This window comes from Solanum pennellii, chromosome 10 (genome assembly GCF_001406875.1).
Source record: "Solanum pennellii chromosome 10, SPENNV200".
NCBI classification, from domain to species: domain Eukaryota; kingdom Viridiplantae; phylum Streptophyta; class Magnoliopsida; order Solanales; family Solanaceae; genus Solanum; species Solanum pennellii.
Window position 1 is genome coordinate 1,377,646 of NC_028646.1, and position 12,503 is coordinate 1,390,148.

Here is a 12,503-nt window from a genome sequence, read left to right on the forward strand (position 1 = left end):
AAAAATCATTCTTTTTTAAACAGACTAAAAAAAAAAGAATGTCATTCTTTTTAAAACGAAAGAAATATTATATTTTGGTAGACCATATTTTTTCATTACCATAATGTTTATACAATATTACTATACACTAAGAAGTGTGTGTTTATGTATTTTATTCTTAATTAGGTTCATAACCCCTTTTTATCAAGTAGTGAGTTGCTAATGAAAATTTGAATTATTATCTTTTCATGACCTCGATTATCAATTATTTTATTTATCTATTTAAATCATCAGCGAAGATAATAATAAATGTTTCATATAATTAGTTGGTAAGTGTTAACTAACTTGAATATTATAATTATAAAAATATGGGGAAAAAAGATAAATATACCTCGGACTATCGTAAATATTATGCACATATTCTTCGTCATATTTGGAAACATTAATGTCTTGTCGTCCAAAAACTAGAGCATATTTACCCCTTTCGTTAAATTATAAAAATGTTTGCATTGAATCAAACTCTTAAGATTTTAGCTGCTTCAGCATATGATGCAACGCGAGGGTAAAGTCAAAAAATATATAATACACTGCTAAATTTGGAAACCATTAACTACTTACCTTTTGGAGGTTTTGACCAAATTAAGTCATCGTATAAAGTAATTCATCAAAATAATATATTTTTCTAAAATTTTACAAAACTAGTATAAACATATTCACAGTAACGTTTTACGGTATATTTTATTTTTTAAAAGCTGACGGCGTTAGATTGATATACGTTACTCACAGTATAATGTTACTTACAGTAACATATATCAACCTAACGTTGTTAGTTTAAAAAACGAAATATACCCTAAAACGTTACTGCGAAATATTTTTATACTAGTTTTGTAAAGTTTTAGAAAAATGTATTATTTTAGTAAATTGCTTTATATAATGACTTAGTTTGGTCAAAAATTCTACCTTTTCTCCATTGATTCTTCCTTTTGTGAAATTAGGAAAATATAAGGAATTTCGTCTTCTTTGCAAATGTTAAGGAATGTTTAAAGCCACAAGTTTCTAAAGTTAATGTAGCCATGCAAATACAAATGAAATGTAAAAGACTACAAGTTTCAAAAACTTTCATTTCTTTCATAAAATCTGTCTCGATCCATATTGTGTCATGTAAATTGGAACGGAGAGAGTAGTATTGTACAAACTAATGTATAATGTTATCAAAGACGCGCTTCAAGTGCACTTAAGCCCTGAAGCGCGGCTCAAAACATGTTGAGCGCTTCGCCTCACTTTATGTGTGCTTTTGTGTCGTCATCAAGGTTCTAAGACAATGTTTCCTTGCCAATGAGCCTCTTCAGACGCTAAATAGTTGATGTTTTATTTTATCATAATTTTTTTTCAATTTCATTGATCATATATTTATCATTCATATTTATAAATATTAGTCTTTGAACTAAACATATATATTTGTATTCTTTTCACCCTTTGCGCTTTTTTTCATTAAACTAAATGAGTTATCAACTAAATGCATTACAAGGTGTTTTTGAATACAATATGCTGGACCCATATTTCTTCACTTATGGATTGATCAATCAATCATGCTTTTTATGTGTTTTTGATTAGTGAAATTTTTTGGTCCACACACTTAAAAAGTATAGACTTTGTATTAGAATAGTTACAGTTCGTGTTGTTTGAATGTGCACCAAAAGATAAAAAGGAAAATGCATAACTATTTCCTCAATCTATATTCGAAATCTCAGAAACACACTTATATTATATTAAGATCCTATTATCATTTGAACTTATTTTATAAGTAATTTTCTATTCATTTTTGGCTTAAGTGACACTATCCTGTGAGCCCAACGTTGATTGATTTTTTTTTCAAGCTAGTGCGTAGACCGAGAAGAGGTAGAAAATTATTAATAAAATAAGTTCAGAAGTAATAGAATCTTAATATAATATAACTCTATCTATGAGATTTCAGATATAGATTGAGAGGATACTTGTGCATTATGTCAAAAGATAAACATAATGCGTTTTGCTTATATAAGACTGCTATTACTGCAGAATGGCTCTATGAAAAGAAATAAAATGGCGCTGTGGCAAGAGGGGCTGAGCGGGAAAGTTGTGATGGTGACGGGGGCATCGTCAGGAATCGGGAGAGAGTTGAGTATAAACTTGGCGAAAGCGGGTTGCAGGATCATTGTTTCAGCTCGTCGTGTAGACAAGCTGAAATCTCTCTGCAACCACATTAACAGTAGTGGTAATTCTGAAGATCCAGCCCCAGATGCAATCGCGGTCGAGCTAGACGTTACTGCCAATGGTGGTAACATTGAGGCTGCTGTGCAAATAGCTTGGGATGCCTTTGGACATATTGATGTCTTGATCAACAATGCTGGGGTTAGAGGTTTGAGTACTGTTGTATCATCTTTCAATCTATCCTTACTTTTCAACCAATCCACTCTTGTAGATTCGCCTCTGGTATCGAGTCTTCTTTGGAATTGATTTTCATGTTACGTTATATTATTTGTTTATACAATACTCCATCTGTCACCAGTAGTGACACTTTTTGCATTTCGAGATTCAAACAAGTGTATGTTTTGACCATAATTTTTTTATAGGTTCTTTTAATTAGTTTGACTCTTTACGTAGTTTACAAATATATAAATTTCATTTTAAAAAATTTGAAAATTTCATATGCAAATGTCCAATCAAGTTAAACTGTTTGCTCTCGAAAAACGAAAAGTGCCACATAAAATGAGTCAGAGGCAGGGGCGGAGCCACCTTTGGTTACAAGCGTTCATCTGAACCCCCTTATACTATTTATACATGGTTAAAATAATATTTTTTCTATATAAGATAGATGTCGAACCCCCTTCGGCTACTCCGTGTGTCTAATTCTATGAATTTTGAACCTCTTATTGAAAATTCTGGCTCCGTCACTGGTCAGAGGGAGTAGTATTTTTCTATAACATTCAAAACAATGTAGACAAAACTACGTCTTTAGAGAGAGGTTTGATTGTAACAGAACTTTTTTGGTTGTTGTTTGTTCATATTTATAGGTAGTGTAAGTTCTTCGCTGGAATTGCCAGAGGAGGAGTGGGAACATACTTTTACGACGAATCTCAGAGGAGCATGGTTGGTGTCGAAATATGTTTGTAGACACATGATCGATGCTAAACAGGGCGGAGGATCTATTATTAATGTGTCTTCAGTCGCTGGTCTGAATCGGGTACTAGTACCTGGAGGTCTTGCTTACGCTTCTTCAAAGATGGCTCTGGACAAGCTCACTGAGGTACACACTAGCTAGTGTTTCAAAACTTTTCTTGATACGATTGTTATAGAGAAGTTTGATTGTATTTGAATGATGGTAGATGATGGCTCTCGAACTAGTACACATGATAAGAGTAAACTCAATAGCACCAGGCATTTTCAAGTCTGAGATGACAGAGAGTCTTATTCAACAGAAATGGTTCCATGGTGTTATTTCTAGGACTGCTCCTCTGAGAACTATTGGAACGACAGATCCGGCTTTAACATCACTCGTGAGGTACTTAATCCGTGCTTCTTCAGAATATGTATCCGGCAATGTTTTCATTGTCGATAGTGGAGCTACATTAATAGGCGTGCCAATATTCTCGTCACTCTAAGAGAATAGAGGTACAAACAAATTGAAACGAAGGGAGTAACAAATAGAAGAGAAGACAACATATGCTTAATATTTATTATCTGTGAATGGATACAATTATAGTGCTTTTACAAATACATATTCATATGACTATCTATCAGATGCAATGTATATCACCTAACAATGGAAACAATACTGCAACTTGCAGTATTTGGACGATGAATTTCATCGTATATGCTAGGTACATCAATGAAAAACAATACACACTCGAAACATTTTAGTAGGGAAAATTTGATTCAATACTATACTCAATCACGTATACGAGGGAGTATTGCTTCTCATCTTCCCCGCGGATTTACCAGCTGAGAGAAAACGGAAGTAGTAGCAGCATCCCCTGCATCATCATCTGTTCCTGAGTTAACTATACCTTGGATATTGCTAACACTGTTGTCGAATGGCTCAACTGGTGTTAATGGTATGCCAGGGATATGGTTTGTACTGTTATCATCAGGCTCTGTCAAGGCTGATGAAGCTTCTTCAAGCTGAAGAGCGTATTCTAGGTTCCATAACACGTCTCCCATTGAAGGTCTATCAACTCCGTACTCAGCCAAACACTTTTCAGCTGTCTCACCGAACTTTTTCAGGGAGGCTGGGTTAATCTGCCCCTTGAGATTCGGGTCCATTATCCGATCCAACATGCCTTTCTTTTGCCAAATCATAGCCCACTCGGCTATATTAACTTGTTCTCGTGGAAGGACCGGATTCAGTGCTGGTCTGGTGCAGAGAACTTCCATTAGAACAACACCAAATGAGTAGACATCTGATTTCTCCGTGAGCTGCTGCCTCCGGAAGTATTCAGGATCAAGGTACCCAAAGCTACCCTTAACGGCAGTACTTACATGCGTCTGATCTAGAGCTGGTCCGGCTTTAGAAAGACCAAAGTCAGCAACTTTAGCCAAAAAGTTATCATCCAAAAGTATGTTGGTGGTTTTGACATCGCGGTGAATGATGCTCTGAGCTGCACCTGTGTGGAGGTAATGCAGCCCTCTTGCAGCACCGATACAAATCTCAAGACGCTGCTTCCACGAGAGAGGTGGGAGATCTGTTCCATAAAGATGACTTCTCAGAGGACCATTTGCCATGTATTCATAAACAAGAATCATTTCAGACCTCTCATCACAATAACCAATCAAAGACACGAGGTGACGGTGGCGAAGCTTGGACAACATTTCAATCTCAGTTTGAAATTCAGCTAGACCTTGTTCAGATCCTGTGTTTCCTCTTTTGACAGCAAGTTTAGTTCCATCTTCCATTGTTCCTTTATAGACCCTACCGAAACCACCAACACCAAGAAGCAAGCTTTCGTCAAATTTGTTAGTTGCATCGATTATCTCTTGGAAACTAAAGAATCGTCCAACATTTGGTGAAGCCAGGGAGATGCAGCTTGCTGTTCCCCGAGAAGCTGTTGTTTTCGTCAAAGTTAAAGAGTTTCCATACAACGACGGAATCCATGAGTGTCCTTGGTTGGAAGTCTTTGATCGTCGAACTATGAAAAAGCAACAACACGATGCAATAAGCGCGACAACAGCTGATGCTCCTAAGGCAGAACCAAGAATGATACCTATCTTTTTCTTTTTGTGAGGCAACACAAAGAGAGTCTCAACAGATTGAACCCCACTCAAGCTTCTAGCTTCATTGCTAATCTTCATGATTTCCAGTCCATTCATAATTGCATTTATCCAATCCGCACTCGTGTCTGGACCAACACTCACTGTCAGAATACTTGAGTTTACTGAGGAATTGGAGACGAAATCCTTGTATAACGGTACATCCAAATTTCCAGCTAAGTTTGACAAGTCTAGGTCCAATAGAGCAGCGTCATCATTAACATATAGGTTGAACAGAAGACTATTCAGAGATTCGCTCACAATATCACAAAAATGTACTCGGATGAAGTACATGAAGTTCGGATCAACAGGGAACACCCAAGTGATATTGAAATTCACGTTAGGTACATTTGCATCTCCCATAGTTTCAGCGGTAGCGTAAACCCAATTTGGTGCTATTTCAGGAGTCATAGTAGCCGGATACTTTATGCTTGAAGGAATAACTGAAACATTCACTGCAGAGCTGTTGACGTGAAGGTACTTCACATCATTCTCCCACGTTCTTCCCAAGGTGTCGTTCAGAGCAGTGAGATGAGGACCACCCATGTTTAGACGATAAACAGTTTCAAGGGCTAGTCCAGAAAGGCCACTGAAAGGTGCTACGGGAGATACAGCCACTGCTTGATCAGGGATCAACTCATTAGGTACTGATACAACTTCAATGGCATTGATAAATGCAACGGAGTTGTTTGAAGGGATCAAAGCAAGAATCAAACTATCTGAATTGACATTGATCGCGTATTCTTTAAGAAGGTATGTTCCATTATAGCTCTTGAAACTGAAATTGTTCAACAGAACAAAATTTTCCGTGACCACTGTCATTGAGGCAGACGTTAAGTTGTGCCCTGGAAGAGGGTAGAAATAGAGACGGATCCAATGGTGGCCTTCTTGCTTAATATCAAATTTGTAAAACGCCGTAGTATGAAAAATTCTGGCTGACTGATAGATCGAAAACGGAGCACTTGAATTGGATGTTGCAGCAATAGAATCTTCCTTATTTTCTAAAGCAGCTGAAGAATGGAGTGAATCAGGAACATATGTCTGGCCGATATAGGTCACATTTTGTGATGATCCACACGCGATTAAGTAGTTATCAGCAGGAATGAATGCAGCATTCGAATCCTGAATCAAAAAGATGGACACAACTACTGCTAGAACCAAAGGCATCCATGACATTGTTCTCAAGTCCACCATCCTAAAGAGCCTATTGGTAAACACTGGACTTCAATTCTTTCGAACACTGCTCCAGTTAGGTCAACAACAACAATAACTACGCCTCAATGTCGATATGAGAGTAGCTGAATAAGCTAAGTTCCAATTCCCCAGATGATACTAAGAACCTACACTATAGCATTATAGATCTTTCTGAACTATCTAGAGCAATCTTGATACAGAAAAAAAAAACTTTCTTAACTGAAAAATCAGAAGAAACTACCAATAAACTATGATCGACACCAAAAGCACAAAAAAAATAGTGTTAGACAAGATCTGAGCTAACAACTTTCCCCTAGACTTCAGATTGGAAATGCTCCTAGAGGCTTTGGTTCAGTGGTAAGAGTGCAATGCCTATGCCTGATTTGTGAGTAAGGCGGACATAACAAAAAGCCTCGTATTTAAGTGGAGAAGGGTCAAGGGGTGTGCCAATTATCTACCGAGTTTGAACCGTACACCAGAAGAAAGGTTACCTCAATACCACCATGAAAATACAGTTGAGCTTTTAAGTGCAATTACACCATGAAAAATTAAATCTTTTGAAAAGGGTGTGAACCAAAAGGAGGAAACAAGAATACCCCATTCAGATACCTCAATGCTACCATGAAAACACAATCAAGAACAGCTTTCTAGTGCAACTACACCATGAAAAATTAAATCTTTTGAAAAGGGTGTGAACCAAAAGGAGGAAACAAGAATACCCCATTCAGATTACCTCAATGCCACCATGAAAACACAATCAAGAACAGCTCCACCATGAAAAAATGAATCTTTTGAAAAGGGTGTGAACCAAAAGGAGGAAACAAGAAGACCCCATTCAGATTACCTCAATGCCACCATGAAAACACAATCAAGAACAGATTTTTAGTGCAACTCCACCATGAAAAATTGTATCTTTTGAAAAGGGTGTGAACCAGAAGGAAGAAACAACAAGACCTAAGTCAAGTCACCTCAATGCCACCACATAAACACAATCAAGAAGAGTTATTCAGTGCAAATCCACCATAAAAAGCACAGTCAAGAAGAGCTATCAAGTACAACTTCCCCTTGAAAAATTGAATCTTTTAACATGGGTGTGAACCAAAAGGAAGAAACAAAAAAGACCCAAATTCAAACACAATCAAGAACAGCTTTTTAGTGCAATTCCATTATTAAAAATTGAATCTTTTGACATGGGTGTAAACCAAAATGAAGAAAGAAACAAGAAATACCCAATTCAAAACACAATGAACAAGAGCTCTTTCAGTGGTTACTCCAACAGCTAGCTCTTAACAGGCTGTGGATAGCAAAAAAGGGACCACAAGAATGAATTTCTAAACCCCACTTCCATGCCCAATTTGAAACAGCTGTTTTCAAGCAACATTTCCAGTTTAATTAAGTTGAATTTGCCATTAAAGTTCTTCCAAATGATCATTAAACTTAGTACAATTAGTCTTTGCATGAAAATTAACCAAAATGCAGTAGCCTCTTTGTATAATTAGGCCTTGCTGGGACCTCACAATACGCGGCTATATATATAGATATAGATATAGATATATTGTTTTTTGCTGCTTTGTTGGCTTCTTTGAGGCGTCTAGATACGCGTATTGGAGGACTCATTTATGGAAAGTATGCTTTTAATAAGAATTTTTTTCATTTATGTAAATAGATTCGTATTTTTAACTACGACATGTCGTTAATTTTTTTTGTCCTATAGTGTTTTTTGAAAATCAATTGGATTAATTTTTAAAATTAAATTTAACTACAATATTCGTCTACTTTTATTTGTCATGTTGCGTTTTTCGAAAATCAATTAGACTAATTTTCAAAATTAAATTTAACTACGACATTCGTCTACTTTTATTTGTCATGTTGCGTTTTCCGAAAATTAATTAGACTAATTTTCAAAATTAAATTTAACTACAACATTCATCTACTTTTATTTGTCATGTTGCGTTTTTCGAAACTCAATTAGACTAATTTTCAAAATTAAATTTAACTACAATATTCGTCTACTTTTATTTGTCATGTTGCTTTTTTCGAAAATCAATTAGACTAATTTTCAAAATTAAATTTAACTACAATATTCGTCTACTTTTATTGTCATGTTGCGTTTTTTTAAAATCAATTAGACTAATTTTCAAAATTAAATTTAACTACAACATTCGTCTACTTTTATTTGTCATGCTGCATTTTTTGAAAATCAATTTGATTGATTTTCAAAGTTAAATTAGATTACATTGATTCGATTTAAAACAAAAAATTATATGTTCAAAAACTATACAAAAGTACATAAATTGCAATTTTTTGCATATCGATTAAACAATTACTTCGTAAAATGTTAGTTAAAGTTCTTATAATTTGGGTCTAAAAAAAATATTATGACAATTAAATAAAAATGGACGAAGAAAGTATCTCATCATAGACCATATTTGAATTTACATGGCTCGAGAGTTATCTCATGCGTTTTCATTTTCAAAACTCAAACTCGAATACATTAATTGCATTTCGCTCATTTTAACAAGAAAAATCTTTATGGATGTTTTTTTAATTAAATAAATTAGTCTGCTGCATAATTAAACATGATAAAATTAGTCTCATTGTATAAGAAGTTTTTGATACGTAATATATGCCTATTGTTTTTAATTAGTTAATTTAATCATGCTTTACATAGCCAAAAAATGAGGTTTTAGGAATTTGGTGATTTAATAAAGTTATTTTTGATTTATTTCGCAGTTAGGAATCTAACGATTTAATGAGCTTTTTTAAATCATTTCTTATTTAATTTTGAATCTAAAATTTAATTCTTTTTTTTTCTACTATTGAGTAATGATGCATAAACATACATGATAAATTAATCTCAACGCTTAAAATACTTTTTAATACTTAATATCTATTCGTGATTTTTATTATATGATATTATCAATTATTTTTAATCTGCTAATTTAAACGCATTTTATATAGTCAAAAAGAAAAATTTAGAAATTTGATTACTTAATAATTTTTTTTTTTTTGTCCATTTCCTCTATACAAATGCACATGGCCACCAACAATGTTGGGTCCCCATCTGCCTTCCTCCATATATTTCTATATTTTTAGGAGGAAAAATTCCATTTTCAAATTAAAAATTGTACATTAAAAAAAATTAAGTGAAATAATATAAATTTATTTGTTTTAAATAGTGAAGAATGTTCTTTTAAAAAATAGCCAACCATTGATTTGGAAAACAAAAGAGAGTTGTATATTTAGACGGGAATCTAAATTGTAGATATTATATTGTGGAAGGACAACATAATACGAGGGATCAGTATTATATAAATCAAGAATTTGAATATATTTGGTTTTAATAACTCAACCCTCGAAACTAGTGGGTGATTTGCACAAAAGATATACTTTATGCCGTTATTTAATATCGTCTTTAAATTTTAAATTTTTTGTCTAAAAATGACTCTATTAGGTTAATGAACATATTTCTGACTAAAATATCCTTAAGTTGAACGATAAATATGATAAATAATGTAGAGTTACAACTGTAACGTGTAACTCATTACAAATCAGTATGAGTTTACGTTATTTTTAACTAGCTCATATGTTATCATAATAATCAAAAACCATAGCGGATCATCGTGATTTCAAAGGTACAAATAAAAAAGAGGAAAAATATATTTCAAAATATTTGCATGCAAATCATGACTAATACTTTACCTATATACATGATATACATACTATCTTCTTTTCTATCAGAACGTGTTTAACTAATCATCCTTCATCGATCTATTTTACCTCCGCAACCTCGAGAAAAAGGGAATATAACTAATCACCCTTCACCTATTGTTATTAGTTTATGTATAGGATTTGAGAATGGTACCACAAAAACTACAAACAATAGCCTTCCAAGACTTGGTATACAATGGAATATAACAAAATCTAGTTGATGTATACATCTCAGCCACTTTAGCACCGTGTCCGCACCGCGAACACGAGCCAGCCACCGGCTTACCCCGACGCACCGTCATCTTTTGATCAACCAGAAAGCAAAAACAAACCATCAATGGAGTTTTGCCCTACAAAAATATACAAAATGGAAGAGAGAAATATATTGGTTTTTTTTTTCTTCTTTTTTGGGCCAAGTTTGTTAGATTATATAGGTAGGAGTAATAACACACTAGTTATTTTTCGATCATGTCTTTGAAAAATAATAAATATTGTATAGTATCGAATTTCAAAACATTATTTAAAGCTTCATTTGTAAAATTTGAAACTTTAGGATAATAATTATTTTTCAATTACAGAAACAGAAAATTGGACAGTATTTGAAATAATTTCAATATAAATTAAAATTAATCGAACTCTATACGAGATATCGATAATTGCCACGTATATGTAAATCTAGAGGTAAGTGTTTCTTTAATAAATCAATAAAAAGTGCTGACTATGCCATATAGTCCATTTTATATAGTTGGGAGATTTTGCATTTAATTAAAATAGTGAATTGCTTTGCTGTGCTATTAAATTTCTAATTCTCATGTTTCAATCAATTCTTTTTCTTATATTTTAAAATTATGTAAATTATAGTATACATTATCTTTGTGAATATATGTTTGTCTTGTTTCAACATATATGATATAGTTTGATTAAATTAAAATAATATTTTTAGATTTTTTTATATTTATTGTCTTAACGAAATATGTCATAATATTAGTGTGAGTATGACTATAAACCTTTTAAAATATATTTACAATATTTGTGTGAGTAAATTGAGTGTTGTATCACTTTACATATTACTTTATCGTAATATTACTCTAGCAGTTTCTTGTCCTTTGATTTTTGTTAATATCTGTTATTTCTAGTAGTTCGATTATCATGATATTTTACCGTAGTTATTTCTCCTTTTTTTAATCTGCTTTGTCATGCTTGCTATAGTATTTTGATATGATTTCTCCACTGTCATTTCTTTTTCAATCTACTTTCTTCTTGAACCGATTGTTTATTGAAAATAACCTCTTCATATATGAAATAGAGGTAGAACTTCGTAAACTCCACCCTCTCTAAACCTTTTACAATCATTTATATTTTGTAATATAATGAAGTATCTACACAGTATAATATTGTATAAGATGTTGTTATATATCTATTATACATTGTTATACAATATAGATGTTATATATATTCATATTAATAACGTAAATAATTATACATTAAGATAATATATTATTTGTAATTTGAATTCTGAAAATAAGAAAATCTTAATAGCCAAATTAAGCTATAAATTCTTGTCTTGTTATTTTGATACCAATTTTATGATACAGTAAAAGAGTAACCCAAAAGAGAATTGGGCTTTAAAAAGAAAATCTTTGTTGGGACTGCTAGGGATCATGCTAGGCCCATCAAATAAAATATAGGAAAAATTACATTTTAATAAATAATTACTTATTTGAACGATACTTTTTATTTATTACTATTTATAGCAAAATAATGTTAAATATGCAATACGTATTAAAAATGTGAATTATGTATGCAATATATATACATGTATAATAAATGTATATTATATACGTTATCTTTCAAATCAGCTATAAAATACTAGTTGTATCGTAATAATAAGTTTGAGGAAGACAAGTACTGATGTACGTTATCGTAATAATAAGTTTAATGAAAATATATTATGCTTGTTTGGCAATAAATTGACACATTATATTATTAGTGTATTAAAATGTGATATAGATATATTAACCATCAATAAAACTTGTATTATATGTGAATAATAAATTGGTCGTTGTAATATGTATTAAAACTGTATTGTAAATGTATTAAAGTGATTGAGCCAAACAAATATTATTGCCATAAATGGTAAATATTTTTTTAATACAACATATTTATGTAAATTTCCTTTAAAATATATGTGGAGAAAAAGACCAAAATTTAGGTTAATTAGTATTGTTGTCAACTTTTGTTTTATTCTTAATTAATTATAATTCCGATCCCTTAATTATGTGTTATGTAATTTTATTTAATTGGAGTACATTATACATCATACAATTAAATAA

General features: G+C 32.5%; 3 protein-coding genes across 3 annotated transcripts; 1 reads left to right on the forward strand and 2 right to left on the reverse strand.

Moving 5' to 3' along the window:
• The first annotated feature begins 2,017 nt into the window (after positions 1 to 2,017).
• On the forward strand, positions 2,018 to 3,743 carry LOC107002370 (3-oxoacyl-[acyl-carrier-protein] reductase FabG-like). The gene is made up of 3 exons (XM_015200359.2): positions 2,018 to 2,377; positions 3,033 to 3,265; positions 3,345 to 3,743. The coding sequence occupies exons 1-3, from the start codon at positions 2,047 to 2,049 to the stop codon at positions 3,618 to 3,620; spliced, it is 840 nt and encodes a 279-aa protein (XP_015055845.1). The 5' UTR covers positions 2,018 to 2,046; the 3' UTR covers positions 3,621 to 3,743.
• Positions 3,670 to 7,921, reverse strand: LOC107002369 (receptor-like protein kinase THESEUS 1). Its single transcript, XM_015200358.2, has one exon. It carries the CDS (start codon positions 6,457 to 6,459, stop codon positions 3,937 to 3,939), a length of 2,523 nt encoding a protein of 840 aa, XP_015055844.1. The 5' UTR covers positions 6,460 to 7,921; the 3' UTR covers positions 3,670 to 3,936.
• A 2,296-nt stretch (positions 7,922 to 10,217) lies between these two features.
• On the reverse strand, positions 10,218 to 10,505 carry LOC107032609. The gene has a single exon (XM_015234205.2). The coding sequence runs from the start codon at positions 10,503 to 10,505 to the stop codon at positions 10,299 to 10,301; it is 207 nt and encodes a 68-aa protein (XP_015089691.1). The 3' UTR covers positions 10,218 to 10,298.
• Positions 10,506 to 12,503: the final 1,998 nt, after the last annotated feature.

Excerpts from the sequence above, each read along its gene's own strand:
- LOC107002369 (XM_015200358.2), bottom strand. The coding sequence starts at position 6,459 with ATGGTGGACTTGAGAACAATGTCATGGATGCCTTTGGTTCTAGCAGTA.
- LOC107002370 (XM_015200359.2), top strand. The coding sequence starts at position 2,047 with ATGAAAAGAAATAAAATGGCGCTGTGGCAAGAGGGGCTGAGCGGGAAA. Across the intron at positions 2,378-3,032 it reads CAACAATGCTGGGGTTAGAG|GTAGTGTAAGTTCTTCGCTG; the intron begins GTTTGAGTACTG and ends TCATATTTATAG. Across the intron at positions 3,266-3,344 it reads CTCTGGACAAGCTCACTGAG|ATGATGGCTCTCGAACTAGT; the intron begins GTACACACTAGC and ends GAATGATGGTAG.
- LOC107032609 (XM_015234205.2), bottom strand. The coding sequence starts at position 10,505 with ATGGTTTGTTTTTGCTTTCTGGTTGATCAAAAGATGACGGTGCGTCGG.